General features: G+C 44.8%; 1 protein-coding gene across 1 annotated transcript in view; it reads right to left on the bottom strand.

The window, feature by feature from the left end:
• MBD5 (methyl-CpG binding domain protein 5) overlaps positions 1-23,196 on the bottom strand; it is a 127,901-nt gene that overhangs the window by 3,799 nt on the left and 100,906 nt on the right. Inside the window, exons 9-12 of the mRNA XM_059476220.1 lie at positions 12,551-13,564; positions 10,742-10,965; positions 7,678-8,835; positions 2,534-2,607 (exon numbers count right to left, since the gene is read on the bottom strand). Coding sequence (XP_059332203.1) covers positions 2,534-2,607; positions 7,678-8,835; positions 10,742-10,965; positions 12,551-13,564 — 2,470 coding nt within the window. The remainder of the gene's footprint in view (positions 1-2,533; positions 2,608-7,677; positions 8,836-10,741; positions 10,966-12,550; positions 13,565-23,196) is intronic.

Raw genomic sequence — 23,196 nt, 5'->3', positions numbered from 1 at the left:
GCGAGGTCAGACCTGTAACGATATTGTGGAAAGGAAAGGTTTGTGCTGGGATTACAGAAGAAAAGTTAAAGATCCTTCCAGCTTTCAATGAGCTGCATTAATTATCTCAAATATCCCATTTCACCCTGGAATGGCAGCAGCCCACAGGCTGAGGGAGAGCTGGGGTGAAGTTTCCTTCTTCCAACCCAACTGCCCCAGGTCACGGGGCAGCTCCAGGCACATTTCATTGCACAGGGACCATTCTGTGGGGTCTCTTTGGTCCTGAAGGACTCTTCCCACTGGGACATGGTGGCAGGTCCTGCTTGGAGATGAGGAAATGGCAGGAGGAGATGGAGGATGAGCAGAACCACGTCTGTCACGAGGGAAGGTGATGGCACAGACAGGTCAGGAAGTTTTCATTGTTATCTTTTAGCCTTCTGTCTGTATCCTTTCTGTATTCTTTAGTACAGTTTAGTATAGCATTCTGTTATATTATATAGTATTATAAAACAATAAATGAGCCTTCTGAGAACATGGAGTCAGATTCACCATTCCTCCCTGCCATGGGGCACCCCACAAGCACAGCAGGGCACAGCTGAAGGGCTGAGGAAGCTGAGCCATGGCCTGTGGCACTCGCACACTCCTTTAACAGGGAGAGACAGGATTCCCTCTCCCAGGATGTTTCCTGGGGAAAGCAGTGAGACATCTCAGAGAGAGAAAACAATTCTTATCTCTATTTGCTGCTCCTGTTGTTTGGCACATGGGGAATGTGTTATGGAGGTTGTTTACCAACAGGGATTTGTTAATTGGACTCTGGTGATGGTTGCTCAGATTGGTTGACCAATTAAATCAAAACTGCATCTGACTGTCTAGAAAGGATCACGAGTTTTTCTTTAGTATAGTTTAGTATTAATACACTATACTTAATAAAGCAATTGTTCAGCCTTCTAAATCACAGAGTCAAAGCTCAATATTCCCAGTTTGGGGGTCAATAATGGCCTGGGGAGCAAAGCAGGGATGTGGCCCCAGCAGGAAAGGAAGGGCTGAGATGGAGCTGAGACACAAAGAATTCATGGAATCATCAGTTCCATGAATTGCTGTGGAATGTGAACATCACTTCAAGGGCCTGGAGACCGATCCTGCTCTGCTGACCCAACCCTGGGCCTGTGTGATGAGCACTCCACGTGCAGCAATTGTATTCAACACTAAATGTTAAAAAAAAAAAAGGATAAAAATCCAATAGTACATCACAAACCAGAAAGAAACCCATGAACTTTGCCAGATAAATCCACAGCAGGAATGGGGAAACCAGGAAATGTCACCAAAGGACTCAAACTAGGAAGCAAGCTGAAATATGGAGACAAACCTCTGTCAGGGCTGTAAAGCAGCAGTTTGTGTCAGCTTTAAGCACTTTAAATCTGCTCCTGCTGTCCCTGAGTCACTGATTTCACTTCAGGGACATGAATAAATAACTGGGAAGTCACCAGAAGCCCTTCTGAGTTCCCTTAACATCCAGGAAGGTATTTTGGGGATGATGTTGGACAAAACAGCCACCACCACTGTCTCAGTGGTGTAAAAATTCTTTCTCTTTGGCAGACACAGAAATAAAAGCAAAGCTCACCCCTTAAAAGGAGGGGAAGAGGGGGAATTGTTTAATCCCTTTCAGCCTGAGGTCATTCAGAGCTGAGTTTCATTCTCACAGGTTTAAGAATGCATTTTCCCTATGACAGTAAACAAGCACCATCACAGAGCAAACCCAATCACAGCACAGTTCCTACTCTGTCATCCTTTTAAAGATCTCTAGAAGTGTTTTTTTTCCTGCAAAATTCAGTAATTTTCCTCTTTTTGCCCATCCTGATGCTTCATGCCCCAATATTTGCTGTTTATAGATTTTCTGTGCTGGTGTTTGTCACTAAAGGTGAAAGTTGGACAAAGCCCAGCAGCTGACCCGGGTGTGAGCCAGAGCTCAGCCACAAATCCTGCAGCCCTTCCCAGCAGTGGGGTAAAGGGGATTCTCAGAACAACCCTGGAGCAGGGTCTGGTTGGAAAGTGGTTTGGACAGGAGAATTTTGACTTTTTAAAATGCATAAGGGGTGACTTTCCTGCTGCTGGAGCTCAGGAATGCCACCAGAAGCTCCCACAGGGATATTTCACAGAGGTGCACTCGGAACACCTCAGATTCCAAAAAGACATGAGGAATGCCAAGGGATGAAGGCCCAGGTGGGCACAGAGAAGGGAATGGGTGGGATTTGGTGGGGAGGCCACAAATCCTGCAGCCCCTCCCAGCAGTGAGGTAAAGGGGATTTCTCAGAACAGCCCTGGAGAAGGAAGGAGGCCAGGTCTGGGTATAAAGTGTGGTTTGGGCAGGAGAGTTTGATGGGATGACATTTCTGCTGCTGGAGCTCAGGAATGCCACCAGAAGCTCCCACAGGGATATTTCACAGAGGTGCACTCAGAACACCTCAGATTCCAAAAAGACATGAGGAATGCCAAGGGATGAAGGCCCAGGAGGGCCCAGGGAAGGGAAAGGCTGGGATTTGGGGGATGGACTCACTTCCTGTTCCTTTTCCTGGCACGGCTGAACGCCTCCAGCCCCTCCGTTAGTGTCTTCAGCTTCTCGGGCTCCACCTGGGGAAGGATGGACACCAAACCTCGTTAAAAGAGCAGCAAATCCCCCTTTTCCTGCTCTGCCAGCCCAGGGGCACCAACAACAACACCTGGAGCTCCCCTCCCACACTCATCCACCACTGGAATTTCTCACAGCGGCAACAGAAACACAAATTTGGGACATTTATGGCACAAAACTGAGGAGAAGAATCTTTTAAAGATCTTTCTTGGCAGAGCTGGTGGAGTCTCCCACTCTGCACTCCTTTCCCACATGGATTTTACAGCTGGAATTCTGAGTGCCTGGGAATGATGGTCCCATTGTGGCACCAAAGTGTTCCCATCACTGCCAGCTCCTGGTGAGGAATTCCAGGCCCCTGCTCAGCTCATGGCACGGCCAAATCCATCCCCATTCCACAAGGAAATCCTTCTTTGCCTTCCTAATCCAGGAATCTTCACCAGAGCTGTATCTGTTTGTCTTAAAATCAGTTCTTTTAATTATTTTGTTTTTCTTTTTAACTGATCAAGGATGAATTTAATTACTGATCAGGAATTTAAATCTTGAATATTTTAAATTGAAGCAATTTTAACCACTGTGTGGGCACCAGTCAGTCCCAGTGTAAACAATACAAGCAGAAAATTAATCATAACATCTCTGTAATTTCAGCATTTCCATCTCAAAACATGAAGCCACATCTCTCTATTATTTTGATCTGGCTCACTCATTCCTGCTGGTAAAAACAACAATATCTGATATTTACAACACATCAACCTAAAGAAAATAAATGTTTCAGTTCTTGTTTCTTTGCTACATCTTACTTGACATTTTACATAAATACAAATGTATTGAGTGTGTGCCCATAGACAACCTGGAAATGAAGTGGGAATGCAAATTCCCTCCAAACTCAGCCTTCCAATTCCTAAATAATTTATATTCACCACAGATCTGATGTGTGGACATGACAAGGTGGAGGTAATGAGTGAGCAGTTGCCAAAATCTCTTGAAGTAAGGCCCAAATTTACACAGTCAGACCAGATTTCCATGTCTTGAAGTCACACCTGTGCTAAAGAAATTGGGAATGTGCTGATCCAGGCACTTCCAGGAGCCATTAATGGGGAAAGCTGCACTGGGGGAGCTGAGATTTCAATTTTCACAAAATAAGTTCAATTATGCCACAAATTGTAGCATTTTTCCCTTAAAACCTGCTCACTTTTAATGCAAATATTTCCAATAACTCTTCTCCTCCCTGGATTTTGGAAGAACGCAAATTCAGAAGAAACTGAGAACCTGGGAGCTTTTCTAAGGACAAACATGAGAGAAAAGGAATTATCCCCATCCATGATAGAAATGTGGAACAAACACATAAGGAACAAACTGCCAAGGGCTGCCAGGAGAGAAATTGCAAAGTTCCATGTAAATAATGTTATCAAGAATTAACATCATGTTTGGGAAACAAAGGACCTTTTAAAGTAACAAAAAGTCTTCATTATTGGCATTTTGTGATGGTTATACATTAAAAACACTTGGAGTTTTTGGGAAGAAATATCAAATTGCTACAAAACAGGGTATGGAAAGCAACTCCAACAGAAATAACAATTAATAATCATCAATATCAACATCAGATCACACAGAGATGGGAGGAATCCTCCCTGATTTAACTGCAGCACCAGAAAAGCTCAGTTTAACCAGACCAGTTTAGCCTGCCCAGTTTAGCCAGCCCAGTTTAACCAGTCCAGTTTAACGAGTCCAGTTTAATCAGCCCAGTTTAACCAGCCCAGTTTAACCAGTCCAGTTTAATCAGCCCAGTTTAACCAGCCCAGTTTAACCAGTCCAGTTTAACCAGTCCAGTTTAACCAGTCCAGTTTAACCAGCCCAGTTTAATCAGCCCAGTTTAACCAGCCCAGTTTAACCAGTCCAGTTTAATCAGACCAGTTTAACCTGCCCAGTTTAACCAGTCCAGTTTAATCAGCCCAGTTTAGCCAGCCCAGTTTAACCTGCCCAGTTTAACCAGTCCAGTTTAACGAGTCCAGTTTAACCAGCCCAGTTTAACCAGTCCAGTTTAACCAGCCCAGTTTAACCAGCCCAGTTTAACCAGCCCAGTTTAACCTGCCCAGTTTAACCAGCCCAGTTTAACCAGTCCAGTTTAACCAGCCCGGTTTTTAACCAGCCCAGTTTAACCAGTCCAGTTTAACCTGCCCAGTTTAACCAGACCAGTTTAACCAGTCCAGTTTAACCAGCCCAGTTTAACCAGCCCAGTTTAACCAGTCCAGTTTAATCAGCCCAGTTTAACCAGACCAGTTTAACCAGCCCAGTTTAATCAGCCCAGTTTAACCAGTCCAGTTTAACCAGCCCAGTTTAACCTGCCCAGTTTAACCAGACCAGTTTAATCAGCCCAGTTTAACCAGCCCAGTTTAACCAGTCCAGTTTAATCAGCCCAGTTTAACCAGCCCAGTTTAACCAGTCCAGTTTAATCAGCCCGGTTTTTAACCAGCCCAGTTTAACCAGCCCAGTTTAACCAGCCCAGTTTAATCAGCCCAGTTTAACCTGCCCAGTTTAATCAGCCCAGTTTAATCAGCCCAGTTTAACCAGACCAGTTTAACCTGCCCAGTTTAATCAGCCCAGTTTAACCAGCCCAGTTTAACCTGCCCAGTTTAACCAGACCAGTTTAATCAGCCCAGTTTAACCAGTCCAGTTTAACCAGCCCAGTTTAACCCTGGAAAGTCACACTGAGACAGGATTTGCCCTGGTAAAATTCACCATGAAAAGCTCCCACAAACTTTTGATTGCTCTGGTCCTGTTTAGGTGATGAATCATAACTAAGGTGGGTAATAATCAAATTAATTGCTTAATGAACTACAACTCCTCTGGTTTGGGATTACACTCAGGCTTGCTCCTTTTCTTCCCAGAAATTTCTGCTGCTTTTCCTTGGGCTCCTCTAATTTCCAGCAGCCAAACACCAAGGAAAGGAAGTGCAAAATTCCTCTTTTTCCTGTCTGGATTCCCCAAACAGATCCATTATCCCATTAATTACCTGAATGCCCAAAGTCTTTTAAATGGAAACAAGAATCAAATTATAATAAACAATCTAAAGAGCAGAGAACGTACAAATCCCAACAGCAAATTAATGTAACACAGGAGGGTCACATTTGGTTACACAAAGACTTTAAAGATGTTTTCAGGAAGCTCCAGAGGAAAAGGAATTTTCCCAAGTGCTGCAGGTCACTCCCACCATGGGCTGGTGCAGAATTCCTCAAGAATATCTGGTTTTCAAAGGTGCTTCTTTGTGGTTTCCAAGGTGTTTCTTTGTGGTTTTCCAGGTGATTCCTTCTGGTCTGGTGTGGGTTATTCCCTGTATCCCACCTTCCACCCTCAGCTCCTGCCCTTTGGAATTCACATTTCCACCACATTTCCACTGCTCACCCCACACTTCTTGATGAAGGAATTCAACACATTTCTTCCATATTTAAATTTAAAATGATTCACTCAAGGTGATCTGATGCCAGAGGTGATCCATGATGTGGGAATTCCTCATGGACTGGTCCCCACCTTGCTGTGAGCATTCCAAGGATCTGCTTCCCTGGTTTTGTGTTCAGTACACCAATAAAATGGGTGCCAGTATCCAATAAAATGGGATTTAACAGCCCACAATTCCCATACAATGCACAGAAACCCCAGAACAGCAAAGGTTTGCACAGAACCAACAGATTAGGGAGGAAACGTGAAATTGCTCAGGAATGCAGGTAAGAAAATTCCCTCTTTACACAAGTAAACCTTTCATTTCTGTGAAACATTCACAGAGATTTGGACACACAGATTCTGTTCATCCATGATAGCACACTGGGAATGGGAATGTTGTTCCTGTGCTCCTGACTCAGACAGGGATATTGAACATGGAATTCTTGCAGTTTTGTTTCATCCCTGAAAGTTTGTGATCCTCCAGTTCCTAACCCGATTGTAACTCGGGGCTCTGAGCTTCCTGAGGGATGAGCTCTGAAACCCTGTCCTGGTTTGGGCTGGGATGGATTGATCCATGGAAAGTTCTGGAATATTCAGCACTCTCACCTGCCAAGGGAGTGAAGCTCTCCTGCTCTGGGGGTGAAACCACAGCGGCTCAAAGCACCCAGGATTTACAGCTGCAGAGGGCAGGGCCTGGGCTGGGATTCCCAGAGCAGCTGGGGCTGCCCCTGGATCCTGGAATGTCCCAGGCCAGGCTGGGCAGGGCTGGGAGCAGCCTGGGACAGTAGGAGGTGACCCTGCCCATGGCAGGGGTGGCATGGGATGGGCTCCTTGTCCCTTCTCTCCTCTGGGTATCTGCTCCTGGCTGAATTTTGGGGAAAGAACACTTTGGTCCAACCCACTCTCCTCAGTTTTAAGTGATTTGATTTCTTTGGTCACTGACAAACCCCTACTTCCTTAAACCTCCACTTTCTGCTTATGCATTTTAAAAACTTTTAATATTTATAGGTGGAAGACGTGCAGTATTTTGTAAGAACTACAAAGATAAAATGTTACAGAAGCAGTGGAGACCAGATTTGGGAGAATTTTTCATAATAAAATTATCAATAACTCCTTGATAACTGCATTTCCTGTATATTCCCCAACAAGCACATGATTTGTTAACACAAAAGAAGAATTTTAGTATGAAAGACCAAATTGGAACACTTTCCTTATTACTGAATGATGATCAAAACCTCCTTTAGAGTTGGAAATGTGTGTGCATTTCCTGTGAGAAGTGTGTGTCAATCAGCAGGATTTCACTCATTAAGGATTCCTCAATCTGATGAGGCCACTTCTCCTTTTTGCAGCCTCAGCACTTCCAGGTATTTCTGTATCAGATGCTTTGGACACAGCCAGGAATTTGTCTGAACACACCACGTAAGTGAGAACCACTTCTTGTTAACACCAAGAAACCACTTAGCAAAGCCCAAACCTAACCTGTCTCATGGCCCTGGCAGGAAATGAAGGGGAAATTCAGCTCTACAAGCTACAGCTAGGAAAAAAAGCCATTAAAAGAGACAAAATAAAGACAAAATTTTGATTTGTGTGCTGGTGTGTGGGGAGAACGAGAGATGCGCATAGAGACATAAATATACCTTCCCCTCCTCAGCGTTCTGTTGGCATGAATTGTGAACCTCCTCTTCTCTGCCAAGTTTGCCAGGCCAGGAGGTGAGTCCTTTGATCTGGCCCCAGACCAAGTCGCCCACGTTAAACGTCCTGGGCCTGTAGTGGATGAGCTCGTGGGACGAGGGCGACTCGGGGTTCCGCAGCTCCTCCTCGCTGCTGATGCTCTTAGCATCCGAGGGGCTGGGCACGCACCCGTTAATGCTTTTGGCATTAAAATCTCCATTGTAATGGATGTAGTCTTTCACTAAGGAACTCTCCAAGCTATTGGAGGAGCTGGGGGATTGCTCTTCCAGGATCAGGTCTTGTTTGGAAGCGTTGAGCAACTCCCCGAAGGCCCTGTTGGGCTGCGGGCGGTTCCCGTTGATGTGTGCACATCGTTCCACAGTGTTCTCCAGTCTTTCCTTGAAGCTCATCATAGTTCTTTTGTAATTGTTATACCTGAAATTCTCCTCCAGCGCCTTCTCGCTCTGACAGTTCCGCGGCGCCAGCAGGGCCTGGTGCTGCTCCCCCTGCAGCAGCGCCGAGGCGTTGTTGGGCCTCTCGTGGCACGGGCTGCCGTGGACGTGGCCCGAGTGCTGCTCCAGGAACTCCTCGCATTTCCACCTGCCCATCTCCCCCACGGGGCTCTGCTCCCCTTCCCACTGCTTTTTGGGCGTTTTGTAATACTCGTAGCCGTCCCCCTCGCCGGGGCCCTTGCCGTGCTCGGCCGCGTTCTTGGGGCCCCGCGCACCGCGGCCGCCCCGGGCGCGCCCCTCGTGCGCGGCCCCGCACAGGTTCAGGTTCAGGGGGTCCCCGATGGAGGCTGTGAAGGCACTCATGGCACTCAGGGCGGGGATGGGGCTCGGCTGCGCGGCGCTGGAGCCGGCCGTGGTGATCACCACCGGCACCCCCTTGCTGGCCGCGTCCACCACCGCCTTGTAGATGGCGTCCACCGAGGCGTCGCCCGCGGCGGTGCCGGGGGTGTCCTTGGCCTGCTGGCCCAGGGAGGGGTCAGGTCTCGGCTGCAGCTCGCAGGGGGGCTCCTGGAAGGGAGGAAGGAGAGCGCTGGAGCTCTCGGCAAGCGGCGCCATGCCCATCTGGCTGATCATCCTTTTGTTGAGGGCGGCGGCGTCTTCCTGCATCCTCACCTGGGGAAAGGAGAGACAGGGTGGGAATGGATGCTGGAACTCCAGCTGGATTTCAGCAGATAAACTCTGTGCTTATTCACTACAGCACTTCTCTTTTTGTTATACACCAGGTACAAACTGAACAAGGTAGAGAGAGAATTAAAAGCCTGATTTAGAGGAAAGCAAAGCCACCGTGTCAGGCTTTGTGTCAGCAGGCTCCTGTTCTCTCTCAAGCCCTAAACACCAGGGTCAGTATTCCTGATACAGAGACACAGGATGGTTTGGGTGGGAAAGGACCTCAAAGCCCACCCAGTGCCACCCCCTCCCATGGCAGGGACACCTCCCACTGTCCCAGGTTGCTCCAAGTCCTGTCCAGCCTGACCTTGGACACTTCCAGAGATCCAGGAGCGCCCACAGCTGCTCTGGGCACCCTGTGCCAGGGCCTGCCCCCCACCAGCCAGGAATTCTTTCTCAGTATTCCACCTAAATCTCCCCTCTGGCAGTTTGAACCCATCCCTCCTTGTCCTGTGCCTCCAGTCCCTCTCCAGCCTCCCCACAGCCCCTCCAGCCACTGGAGGATGCTCTGATGCCTCCTGGGAATCTTCTCTTCTCCAGCTGATCCAATCCAATCACAGCCAGGTGGGCTCTGTGCATCTCCAGGGGAGGAGGGACCTCAGCTCCACACCCTTTGAGTTCTGCTCTCAGTTCCTTTTCTTTCCTTCCCAGACCCCAGCATTGCCTCTGTCCCTGTGTGCTCCTCAGGGAATTCCTGAATGCCACCACTGTGCCTTTGGAATTGCTGCACAATCCTATTTTCCCCTTTGCTCTGTGCCTTTCCCATGGGATCCCCAGTCCCCCATATCCCACACGCCTGTGCTCTAAGCTGTGATAAATGGGTTTATAAAGAATTTTTAAAATTTGATAGGAAGTTTATATAGTTTTGTATATTTGTATGTAAATACTGAGATAAGGTGTGTTGGTTTAAGAAGATCATTATCTATGGAATAGAGATGATATTGTTGGGAGAAAGAGTGAATTAGAAATAAGTTTTAATAAGTTGTAATATATGTTTTTGTAAAAAGATTCAATATTTTAGAGAATTAGAATTGTGAAAGATGTATTGTAGTGAGATTATGTGGGAGAAAACATGATTAGTGTTAGAAATAATAGTATTATTGTGCAGTAAAAGTTAATAAGTTAAAAAATATTTATAAAGTATTGTAACTAAGAAATAAGTTGGTTTTAAATATAGTGTTGAGCTTTATATTTTTTGTGGTTTATTATTTATTGGGAGTAATAATAGAATAAAATCTTTTAAAAGATTTTAAAAAATAAAACTAAGAAAACCAACACTAAGCCACAGCAAACTGGCACCTCCAGATTCAACCACCTGAGCTTTTCCTACTCCTTGACACATCCACAGGCAGGGAACACAATGTTAACAAAAGCACTCAAAATAAATCTGTAAAAAACTATAGGGAAAATATTCCAAAAGCCCTTTAACTACTTACTGTGACTATTTATGTAACTGGAAATGTGACACAAAAAATTACTGGGCTAAAGCCACCAGAATTCCTAAAAGAAAGGATCATTTTTATAGGATGGAAAAGAGTTTTGTTAAAATTCTGTAGTGATTGTCAGCATATAGAAGAACTTTTTCCAATACATGCAGCATAACTCTTCCCAAAGCAACTAAACCCAATTCCTAAGGAGAAAGGGATAAAATTTCAATAACAAATGTTCCTGATTTGCAAAATCCATCAGCTACTGAAAGGATATATTGTATGTAAGAAATGTATTTACATTCATGTAATTATATAAATGATATTATCTTAATCAGCAAAGAAACCCAAACTCTGGAGGATGGAATTTTACCCCCTGAGGGCTGCACACTTGCTTGAAATACTGATTTACTTTTGCTTTCTACCTGGAAATTCTGGAACAGACACGCCATGGGGTTTGGGTTGTTGGCTGGGCCAGGGATTTGGGGCTGGCCCTGAAAGCCCTGCACGTTCTGGTAGCCCTGGAGAAGGTGCTGCTGCTGCTGCTGCTGCTGCTGATTTGCAGGAAACATCTGATTGTTGTTGAGGAGTGACTGCAGATGGCTGAGCTGATGGTTGTTCAGAGTAGTGTTCAGAGATGACATTTCCCCTGCAAGGCAAGCACAGGCAAACACCCTCAGCAATTCCCTGGGCTCCAAAAAACCTCTGGAAAACAACCCTGCTCCCTCCATCCCCTGGCAATGGGGCTCTGCTGCTCTTAAATTCCCCAGTGTTGGGTCTTTTGTGTCACCTCTGCTGATTCCTGGGACAGCAGGGATGGCAGGAGGAGCTTCTGGAATTCCAGGCCTTGGAATCTCTCTGAAACTGTGCTGGGGTGGTGAGGGGATGAGGAGGGGAGAGGGAGACAATGAGACAAACCTTTAAACCCCAAACAAAATGAGTTTTTCACCAGCTGAGAAGGAGAAAAGACGGACTCAGCCATGTCACACAACACTCTAAACAACTCTTTTTTCACATTCTAGAGTAAAAGTTGAATTAACATTTTTTACTACATGAAAATTTCACTTTACATGAAAACCCCCCAGACTGTCGAACCTGACTTTATGAAATAACAAAGCTTAAAATACATAAATTTTCTGGTTGTTTCTTTTCTAAAATTACAATCTTGTGCTTTCCATAAAATTCCCATTTGAAAAGTCACTGTTAGATTCATTTTGTATGGAAAATGCCAAGCAGGTTGAGTCCACTGTAGCCATTTAGGTTGGGGTGAGGCATTGTTTAATTGTTATTTAATTCCCACCAGGAGTACATTACAAACAGAGGAGAACTTACTCTATGTTTTTGGTAAAAATAACTGAAAAATCATCACCCAGGAAGGAAAAACTTTGTATTTAAGGGGTTTTTCATCACTTGCTTTGGGATGTTGGTTGTTTGCCATCTCTAGCACAGCTACCCCTGCACTGCCATAGGCACTCCCAGCTCAGCCAGGGATGCTCCTGAGCTGCCACTCCTTGAACAATGAAATAAATCCAGTTGCTCACACAATTTTCAGGTGGATTTAGTAGGTTTAGGTGGCAGACTTAGTAATTTCCAAGATCAATATTAAACATTAGGGAACGAAAGCAGAACACGATTTTAATTTTTTACAAGAATGATTGCTCAACGAACAAGCTCCAACAACACCAAGAAAAAAGAAAAGAAGATAGAACCAGAATCTGAAATTCTGAATCTGAAAATATTGTGCCCAGTTTCTCTCAGTTTGGGAAGGATTTTGGGATGCTGGAGTGTGTCCAGAGAAGGCAACAAGGCTGGAGAGGGGCTGGGAACACAAACCCTGAGAGGAAGCCCTGAGGGAGCTGGGGGAAAAGGAGACTCAGGGGTGCCCCCATCACTCTGCAGCTCCTGAAAGGTGCCTGTGCTCAGCTGGGGCTGGGCTCTGTCTGCAGGAACTGACACAACCAGAGCACACAGCCTCAAGGGAAATACAGGTTGGATATCAGGAAAAAGTGATAAAGTCTGGACTGGATAAAGGTCTAAAGTTCTGCCTGGGGAGGTGGTGGAGTCGCCATCCCTGGGTGTGTTTAACAAAGCCTGCATGTGGCACTGGGTGCCAGGGTTTAGCTGGGGTGTTGGAGCTGGCTTGGACTCCATGATCCTGAAGGTCTCTCCCAGCCTGATGAATCCTCCCTCCCCAAACCCGCTCAGCGTTGATGTTTCCCGCAGGCTGCACTCACCCAGCAGGCCGGTGCCCAGGAGAGGGTTCAGGAGCTGCGGCACCACGGAGCTGTTGCTGACCTTGGCGGGCCCGGGCGCTCCACCGGAGATGTTGAGCAGCGTTTCTGCCATGGACACCACGGCCGTGCCCCCGCCCAGCGCCGACACCGACAGCGCCGCCACCGCCGCCGACGTGGTGCTGGTGGTGGCGGTGGTGGCCTGCGAGGAGGTGGCAATGGCCACCTCGGGGTGGCCCCCCGAGCTCAGCACGCCCCCCACCAGCTGTGGGTTGAGGGCCATGAGCGCCGGGGCGCCGGGGGCGGCGGGCAGCAGCAGTGGGTTGGCGGCGGCGGGCTCGGGGAAGCCGGGGATGGGGTTGGGCAGCAGGGGCTCCACACGGCCGGGCTCGGGCAGCGGCTCGGGGGGCGCGGGGGCGCTCTGCTGCTGCTGCTGCTGCTGCTGCTGCTGCTGCTGCTGCTGCTGCTGCTGCTGCTGCTGCTGGAGCAGCTCCGAGATGGAGACGTTGAAGGATGGCACGGGGAGCATGGCGGCCGCCTGCGCCTGGTTCTGGAGCAGCGCCGCCAGCAGCTGGAAGTGCACGGGCTGCAGGACCTGCCCGTCCACGTCGCCGGAGAGGAACGCTAAAGCAGCATTGACGTTCGGGTTCAGGAAACCCAACGGGTTGAGGTTCACCTCAGACTTGCCTTCTCCTGCTGAAGGCTGGAGGATGTTCAGGAGGTTCTGGTTCAGGAGATGTTGCTGATTCACCGGCAGAGAGAGAGGCAGGGAGTTGAGGAGGTTCTGGTTCAGAGGATGCGGCAGGCTGCTGTTTGAAGAGCTGCTCTGCGGGAAGTGGAGCGAGTGTTCGTGGCCGGCGAAGGGGAACTCGCCCCCCATGGGCAGCTGGCCCTGCTGCAGAGGGGTCCCAGCTGCGGTGGTGACAATGACACCGTCCTGGAGCACTGACGTGGTCTTGGTGATGGCAGCTTGGCTGGCCCCAGCGATGGCGATCGATGACGACGGGCCCAGAGCCCCTGGAACGGGAAGAGCAGGAACATTAACGGGGTGCTGTGCTGGGCACACCCCAGGGCTCACAGCACCAGAGCAGCAATGTTAACGGGGTGCTGTGCTGGGCACACCCCAGGGCTCACAGCACCAGGCTCAGCCCAGCCATGGGAATCCTGGGGGATCCACACTGGAAAAACAGCAATGGATCTGCCATGAGATGCTCCCTGTGCCATGCCCCATTGGAGATTATGGCACTGTGCACTTGTACTTCCCTCTAAGTTCTTGGAGAGGGGTTTTAACAGCATTCATTCACATATAATCACAGATTTTCACATAAAATTACAGATTTTTCAGCATAAACCCAAAACCAGGCATGACTTAACAGAGTTAGTCATTGACCAGGCCAGAATTAACCACCAGGAAGAAGGATCACAGGAATGATGTTGGGCGAAACACTGAGTCCATGATCCGCTTCCAGTTTTAATTCATTCACAGGATTTTGGATTTTAGAGTATTTATTTCTAAATAATTTATTATTATTATTATTATTATTTTTTTTTTTTTTTTTTTTTTAAGACATTGTTACTGAATTAAAAAAATACAGGGTATGATGACACTGTTCCAGGTCAGCAGGAATTCACAATTTGTAAAGGAAAAATGTAAATTGGGGTGGTGTAAAATCCATCACTTGGGATGAAAAGAAAGGGCAAAATTTACCATGAGAAGGCTACAAAGAAAGTAAAAATGTTTATTTGGATATCTCTATACCCCTTTAGCAAAGCTGAAATATAAATTATTATTATTCTTTTACTTGAGGCAGTTTTGAATTGACAGTGGTCACTCATTTAGCTCTTAGGATGAGAGACTGAAAGGCATCAATGATCACAAAATATCAATTCCCATTTTTCTGAACAAATACTCTTTAAAAAGGGATTTGCCAGGGCACTCAATTGATAAGAACGGAGCTAAATCTTTACAACAATTTTAACTAAAATTACAATTTTTTAAGTGCTGTAATGTTGTGACAACTCCAAGAGGTACAAAATGAACACAGAACACTTTGCACTGCCCTGAACCCAAGAGAACAAATCTTACCCCTCTCTCCCCATGCTTCAGAGCAGAAATTAAATAATAAAATAACAAAAGGTGAGGTGAGGTGAGAGCAAAGTGCAATTGCAGAGCAGAGCAAATCCCACTCTGGGTGAGTGGGTCAAAAACCTTCATCTTCACAAGAAGCTAATTTTATTCATTTAGTTTTAGAACTAAAATCAGTATTTAGAACTAATGCCCCAAGGATTTAAAAGTCCCGAGAAGTCCCAAAGACCAACCTGCAGATTTAAGCAATTCCCAGTGGAAGAATCAGCTGTGCCACTCCCCTTGGATGTGTTAGGGAGCACATGCAGAGATTTTTAATTCAGGCATGAGGAAATTATTCCAGAGAGCCCTCCTGAATACCAAATCTAGTTTGGGTATTTTCCTCATCTCTGTTTGTAATTTATTCCTGCTCCTGTTTCCCATTCTGCTCAAATCCCATGCAAGAGAATTTGCTGAGCAGGAAATCTCAAAGTTGGAAAACTGCTGCCAGGTTTTGGGGAGAAATGGCTCTGTACCCTCACCCCCATCTTCTGAGAGGTCCAAAGTGCATTCAACACCTTTTCTCCACATTAATTAAGTAATTGCTACTGAGGAAAAAAAAAAGTCTTGATGGATACTGAGTAGGAGGCAGAAAATGTGTTCTTATCTCAAAAGAGATTGGAGAAGTTGGGAGTCAGAGAGGGACGAGTAGCCAGCCTTCAGCAGGAAAATAAAACACAAATAAATGTCCCCCCAGCCTCTGTCCAACCTGCACAGCAGGAACTGGGCTGCAGAAGTCCTGGGCTGGGTGTATTTACAGAATTTACAGCTGCAGGTGGGGACAAACTCCTCTGTGGCACCAGGGATCAAAATACCATCCCAACAAGTCAATATTCAATTACGAGGACATCCATGCAAAGTCATTTTCACTGGGATGTGGAGCTGTGAGAGATTCCCAATGGCTGGCCCCAGACCAAAGGACAGAATGATGACAACACCCCCAAACTCCAAAACCCCAAAGCTCTGAACCCCCAAAACTCCAAAACCCCAAAGCTCTGAACCCCCAAAACTCCAAAACCCTCAAAACTCCAAAACTTCAAAACGCTTAAAACTCCAAAAACCCAAAATACCAAACGCCCAAAGCTCCAAAACTCCTAAAGCTCCAAACCCCCAAAACTCCAAAACTTTAAAACCCTTAAGACTCCAAAAACCCAAAACCCCTAGAACTCCAAAACCTCCAAATCCCAAAACTCCTAAAATTCCAAAACCAGTCAACTCCCAAAGCTTCAAAACTTCAAAAGCCTTATAACTCCAAAACTCCTAAAAGTCTACAACTCCAAAATCCCAAAACTCCTAAAGCTCTGAAACCCCCAAAACACCCAACCTCCAAAGTTCCAAAGACCAAAAACCCCTAAAACTCCAAAACCCCAAACCTCCATCACCCGAGGGTTTTCTGTGCCACCCTCAGGCTCTATGACGACACCTGGGAGGTTTTGGATGAGAAATACAAGCAGGAGTCGAACACCAAAAGGAAATCCCAACTGGAATTCCCAGTTCCACAAAAATCTGGTGTTTGGGATGCAGGGAACCCAAGCATGTGTGAGCTCAGCAAACAACAGTCCTTAATAATCAGGGTGAAAAATGAAGGAGCCAGACTAAAATCCAAAAAGGCCCAGGGCAAACCCAGCTCCTGCAGGCACAGACTCTGCCAAAGGCTCTTCTGCCACTTGTTGGGAAAAATGAACTTTGCAACACAGTGAAAGAAGAAATATCCAGAATGCAGCAAAAGCAGAGCTGTTGTTTTCTTACAGGGTCAGAGAAATGCTCTGGGAGAAAATAAATAGCATAAAAATTTTAAAAATTATTCCTGCTTTTATTTATGAGTATTTTAAATACTACTTTCTTTTCAGAACAGGTTCATTTTCCTGTGTGGATTTTAGCTGTGCTCCTTTTCTTAAAGCACTGCTTGACAGGTGTTCTTAAGCAAGGACAATAAAATAAATGGTATTATGGAATCAGTTTGTGTTCGAGAAGATTCACTTAAAATAAAGAAATCAGAGTGGAAGATATTAATCATGAATATCTCAGGATTGTTCTTCCCATAGATGCATTTTCCAAAAGGACTGCACTCAGAGTGTGTTAATTAGAGAAGAATATTTCAAGTGCTATTTTACAGCTCTTTTCCCTGTGAGAAGCTCTCCATTACACATCTCAGTGTTTAAATAATCTCAACAACACAGTGCTGGAATTTGTGGGGAAAAAATACTCACTAAAGCAGGTGTGTGAAGCACTGAGAGAAGTGGAAGGGCAGAACTTACTCATCAGCCATTACCACCTGAAACATTTTTAGAACTGAGCACAAATAAGCGGTATTGTGAAAAACCTGTATTTTATGGTTGGCTTTTGGCAAATATTAAAATGAATATTACATGTGTTGCGTTAGAAAGTGATGCTGTATTAATTCTCTTAAGCAGTGTGTTAAATAGAGTTTTGTGACACCTCATGGGGTCCCCCAGCCACTCCTGAGGTGTCCCAGAGCTGCTGCCACACTGGGGTGACATTGGAATTAATCACAAATCAGAGATAAAACCTCAGTTTGCATTAGTGGGGAGATTGTTCAATTAGGGATTTCCAGAGCTCCCCCTTGGAAAACACAGCCTCAGAGTCCTGCAAGATCCCAGAGCAGGAGTTCTGTTCTAATTCCCCCTTCCACCCTCAGCTGCACACCTGGAACCAGCAGTTACACTTTTTGATAACTCCATTCCCCCTTTTCCTTCTGGAATGGAAAGCAGTGAAGATCCTTATCTGATATTTCCTTTATCACACTGCCTCCAGTTCCAAAGAAACCATAATTCAGCAGGAAAGCACAAACTGCTGTCACTCATTCTGGAGACCCTGCAGTGCCCTGAGCCAGCCCAGGAATCACCAAAAATGGCCCAACAAATCAAAAATCCCCATCAGAACCAGTAAAAATCCTCAGCTGCCCTCAACTCCATGGCCATGGGATGTGCTCTGCTGGGAAATATTCACCTGCCCGCCCAAAATTCCTGTGCGCCATGCTCCATGACCACAGGGGGTTTGCATGCACAACAAAGCTGAATTTTTGAAATCTGAAAAATTTCCCCACAATTCTGGGGGAAGGGCAAAAAGCTCAGGACAACAGAAGTCCATAAAATTAGGCTTTTTAAAATGTAATAAAATTAGGGGTTTTAAAATTTTTATAAAATTAGGATTTAAAAAAACTTAATAAAATTAGGGATTTTTAAAATTTAATTTTTGGAATTTAATACCTGTCCCAATTTCAGTCTTGGCTCTTCTCCCTGCCCACCTCCTGTGATTTCTGCATTTCCCCAGCACTGCTGGGCTGGAAGTGACTTGGAGGGAAGTGCTGTGATGTGCTCAGCTGCCAGCAGAGCAGTGTTGGAGTAGAAAGGAGTCAAGAAAACAGCACATGAGTGCAGGAATTCAGGATTTTCCCACTCACAGCTGTGGCAGATGCATTGCAAATGAAGGAAAACACTCCACTGTGAATTTGGGAAGTTAAAAATTCAATAAAAAGCATTATTTCCTCCAATAATCCCCACTCCTCCCTCCAGCAGAAGCTGGAGCTGCCCACTGGTTCCATTTCCAGCCAAATATGTGTGGGAAATCCCACAGAATTAATTCAGGTTTTCTCTGCAATAATATCTTTGATAAGACTCATCTTTCTACATTAATTTGATTTTATTTTTTACACACTCCCTGACTTTTATCAATATAAAATCCTAGAAAATTGCATGGCAGTTAAAACACCAACCAGGTAGCTGAAAGACTGTAAATAGTAGGCAAATTCAAATTTTAAGAGGTAAAGCAACACTAGAAAACCCCAAACAAGCACTGAACATTTTCTTTATTCTTCACAATTCTTACCTGAAGAGAAAAAAAATCACTTTTCTCTCCCCAAAATAATAACAAGGGTAAATAAGTTATTATTTAAAAATAAGAGTGGGAAAAAGAAGCAACTTTAAGTCTAATTTAAATTAAGGTTAATTTTTAAATTTAAGTAATAAATTTAGTAAGTGTATCCTTATAATCTTTCCCAAGCAGAGCAAAGAGCACCTGGATATTTCTATAAACCTCAAATAATGGGATATTTAAATTTGCTTTATAATTAGAAGAGAAGATTCTTGCCATCCTGTCTCAGGGTGATTCCAGTTTAATAAGAAATTTTTTCTCAGACACAACAAGTCCCAAAAAGTTGTCAGATACCTTTCTGACCCTGGTGTCCAAAAGTTCTTCTGATTTGGTAATTCTAGGTTATAGAAAGTAATTTTGGGGAGCAAATCCAGGTTTGTTTGGTTTGATTTGTGTTTCCAACAGTTTGCTCTGAGGTGATTAAATCAGAGGACCCCAACCCCTTCATTTGGGGTTTTCTTTTCCAGCACCATGATCCATTCCTAATTTTCCTGGCTTTATTAAAACAAATTCCTGTCCTCACGCTCAGTGATTGGTCTTGGGCTCCTCCCTGTTTAATTATATTTTATTATTTTTATAATTATATTTTTATTATTTTTATTTTGTGCATTTCACCAGGAAGAATTCCCATTTCAGGGAAGGAATTAGAGCCCTTTTTTTGACAAATGTATCAACTTTTCCCCTTAACTTCTAGACCCAGACTCTCTCCTATTTAATAATATTAATATTTGACACCACTGGTATCTTTAATTGCTGTGGTTATTGAGGTTCCCTTAATTTCCCTTCTCAGCAGCCCAGAGCTTTTATTCCCAAATCTTTTCACTCATTTCCATCCATCCCATTATTTATGGACATGGATATTTATGGATATGGATTTTTATGGATATTTATGGTTGCTTTCTTAGCAGGATTTGGATGTTGAATGTTCAACACCCAAACACACATTTCCTACCCCATGAACCACAAGAAAAAGGTAAATAAATAAAACCCTACAATCAAATCCCTCACCCAGTGATGCAGCTCCATCCTACAAAAAGAGCAAATCCACCACACACCCTGAAAATTACCTGGGAATTAAAGATATTATCTGAGGAAGAAGAAAACAAGAGCTGGAATACTAGAACTTGGTCCATGTGGTTAAATATAATTAAAAGCTTGGGCAATAATTAGCTAATTGTGGGGATTCACAGGGTTTTTTCTCTCAGGAGCTATTTCTGAGGAGGAGCTGTTCTGAACTGCTGGCACAGACACAGAAAAGAGATTTAGCAATTGAAATACCTCAAAACAAAGGGAAAAAACCAAGCCACAAACTGAAATATGAACATGAGAGGTTCCTTTAGACATCCTTCTCTGCTGAACTGCTCCTGGAAATTCAGTGTACAGGGGCTTTCAGCAGCTCCAGCCCCAAAACTGACAGCAGAAATCCCAATATTCCTCTTCCAGTTTTCTTACAGAGCTGGATGCAGGCTGGAAACTCACTTTTATTCCAAAAAATTATAATTATACCACAAACCACTCAACATTTCACATGAAGAAAGAACATTCCCATTCTCCTGGAGATCCAAGAGAATTCCCCTCTTGGATTAAAGCTCAGCCCTGAGCCCTGTGCTGCTGGGAGGGCTCAGCAAGAGGCTCAGTGAACATGGGATTTAAAAACTGCACAGTTTCATACATTTATAAATATATAAATAACACAAAAATAACACAACCTCCTTAAAAAAGAACACATTCTCCAGGTTTTATAATAGATATTTGGGGGAAAATAGTAAAGGTAAAAAGATTTTTACAAAGCTGTGAAAGAAGGGTTTACAAAGAATTCCTAGTTAGTTGTAGTTGTAAAGTTTCAAATAGAAAAGTTACAATAGTACAGTAAGTAAGGACATGAAATAATAGTTTTAGGTGTGGTTAATATAGATTTTAAGACTCTAATAAAATATGTTTAGTAAGATAGTAGAAGGTTTTAAGTTTAATAATGGAGCATTGTATATTGTTAACAGAAAGTATGTAAGTCAGTATTGTTTGAAATAAGTTATGTGTGTTCTTAGTGACTGGCTAGAATAATGTATAATAATAATTATTCAATATTACTATATAAGTATATATTAATATAGACTATTATATAAACATAAAAATAATATTGGCTAAAATAGTTATCTAAGTTTTAGTAATATGCTATTGGTTAGAAAGTTTTTAAAGTGTTTTGTAACAAAGAAATCTTGGGTTGTTATTTTTTAATTGTTTTAACTATGTAATGAGACTGATGTAACAAAGTGTAAGGAATGTATCTCAGCCTTTTTACCTTTACCATTTCCCCCACAGATATTCAATAATTCAATGCAGGCTGTGTGTCCTGCAAGCACCAAACTAAAGGAACAACTTCAGCAGCAGAGAATGGAAATCTCCCAATTTTCCAGCCTTTGCCTACATGGAATTATCTTTTATCTTTTAGATAAGGAAAAAAGTGTCATTGAGGCTTTGGAATTCTGTGGCTCCAATGCTGAGCCGTGCCCAGAGAGGGGGAATGGCAGGAGGAGTGCCCAGGGGGGTGATGCCCCAATTCCTGCTCCTACAGGGATGATGCTGGAACCTTCGTCCAGGCTTTGACCCTTTTGTTCTGTTCTATTTGTATTTTTGGGGGCAATTCAGCCTGGAGCTGGGCGGAGGTACAAGCACAGGCTGTGATGGACACAGGAGCACCAGGGAAGCCCCTTTGGGAGTGGTGGAGAGCTGTAAGTTTTCATTGTTTCTCCCGGCGCTGATTTATGACCGGAGATAGCTCAGGGATGCCACTTGCTCGGTTTCTCGGCTGTTTAGGCTTGTAAGTTTTCTGTGAGCTGTTTAGGCTGTTTAGGTGTTCTGGAATTCTCAGGGATGGCCTTGAAGAGCCGGCGCTTCAAAGGACGAGGAGAGACTTCTGATCTTGTCTCGGTCTTGGTGTTTATTAATTGTTTATCTAAAAGATTTTCTTTCAGCCCGACAGAGGTCTGCACAGCAGCCAGCCATGGGCACACTGCGAGCCCCCAGGGCGGTCACTTATCTTTATACCCGAAGTTACGTGTACAATATTTATCATTTTTCCCCAATACCTTCTACCCTTATTAACCGGTGCACTTTTAGTAATAACCAATCCCAAAGTGCCACCATCACCACAGAAGATGGAGGCCAAGAAGAAGAAGAAGAAGAAGGACAGGACACGCCCCAATTCCTCCATCTTACTTCTTTAGACCCCCCTGTACAGAAATCCTAAACCCTGTGTTTTACACTCTAATTAACTTATCCCTTCACCATTCACCCAGGGAATTCTTCCCAGTCCTCATACAGGCGTCGTCTCCTGTGTAGGATCAAAGTCCAGCCACCAGACACTTCTGGCAACATTCCAGGGCTCCCAAGCCCCCCGAGGGTGCTCTCGGCCTCTCTGCACCTCCATCCTGAGGTGCTGAGATCCCACAGAGAGCCCAGGCAGGGTGGGAGCCCAGGGGATCCTGCCCCGGGGGCGTGTGCTGTGCTCAGTGGGACAGGGAAGGGCATTCCCAGGGCCACCCCAGAGCTTTGTGCAGAGCAAAGTCCCAGAAGCTGCAGCAGGAAATGCCCCTGCGCCAGCGTGACAAGGGAAAAGAGCCACAAAGGACTGAGAGCTGCTTGTTGTGACCACTCCAGGCAAGGAAAAATGAAACTTTTTTATCCCAGGGATGGGGAGAAACCCTTAAAAGTCATCAGGAACCACGACCGGAGCAACAGTAGAACATAATTTGACTATAATTCAGCTTTTCTAGAATTCCATTCCATTTTAAAGGAGGAAGCTGAGGAATGCAGAGCAGGTTCTTGCTTGGCTTAATGAGAGGCCACTTGAACACTTTGGTGAGACCTGGTTTTTCATTCCACTTCAGAAATTTACACCACTACCATCTTTTAATACTTTGTTCAACCAGTAACATTCAATAAAATTCACATTTTTGAGCGATTCCTTCTTCTCTCCAAACCCCCCAGAGATGCTAACAGCAAAAAACCCATTTCCTTTCCAAATCTTCCCTGATGAACAAACCAGGAAATTCCTCCCTACACACCTCCAACAGTTTATTCAAGCATTTAATTACCACCTTAGTAAAATTACCTCAATAAATGCAAACACAGGCTTGGCATTCCCTCCTGCTGGCCCTGAAAAGGGTGATTTTGTGAGTTTTGGTGCTCCCAGGATCTGCTCCAATCTCTGACACCACCTCTTTAATTCCAGCAGGAAAGAGCTCATGGATCACCTGGGCATGCACTGCCAGGCTGCAAAAATCCTCCAATTTCTTTGGAGAAGTGACAAAAAGAGGTGTGGGAATGTCCAGAAGTGAATGGATTTCATTCATGGAGAGTGTGTGGAAGTTAGCAGAAGCAAGGAAGCAAGCCAGAATGGTTTTGTCCAGAAAAAGGGAGACATAATTTAGTTTACCATTGGTGTTCATGGGGCAGTTTTTCTTTATCTTTTCCACAGCCAATCCTCCCTCAGGAGATCTCTGCTGTTCATGGGCCACTAACTATTAATTATCTTCTGTCCATGGCCAGTGAGTGTCCCTGCATGGCTGACCCAATTCCATCATCCCATTGGGAGATGCTGTGCCCAGGGGAGGAGCCAAGCATTCCTGCC

The sequence above is a fragment of the Ammospiza nelsoni genome, chromosome 7 (assembly GCF_027579445.1).
Source record: "Ammospiza nelsoni isolate bAmmNel1 chromosome 7, bAmmNel1.pri, whole genome shotgun sequence".
Classification (NCBI taxonomy): domain Eukaryota; kingdom Metazoa; phylum Chordata; class Aves; order Passeriformes; family Passerellidae; genus Ammospiza; species Ammospiza nelsoni.
Note: the sequence above shows the minus strand (reverse complement) of the source record. Positions and strands in the feature narration are given on the sequence as shown.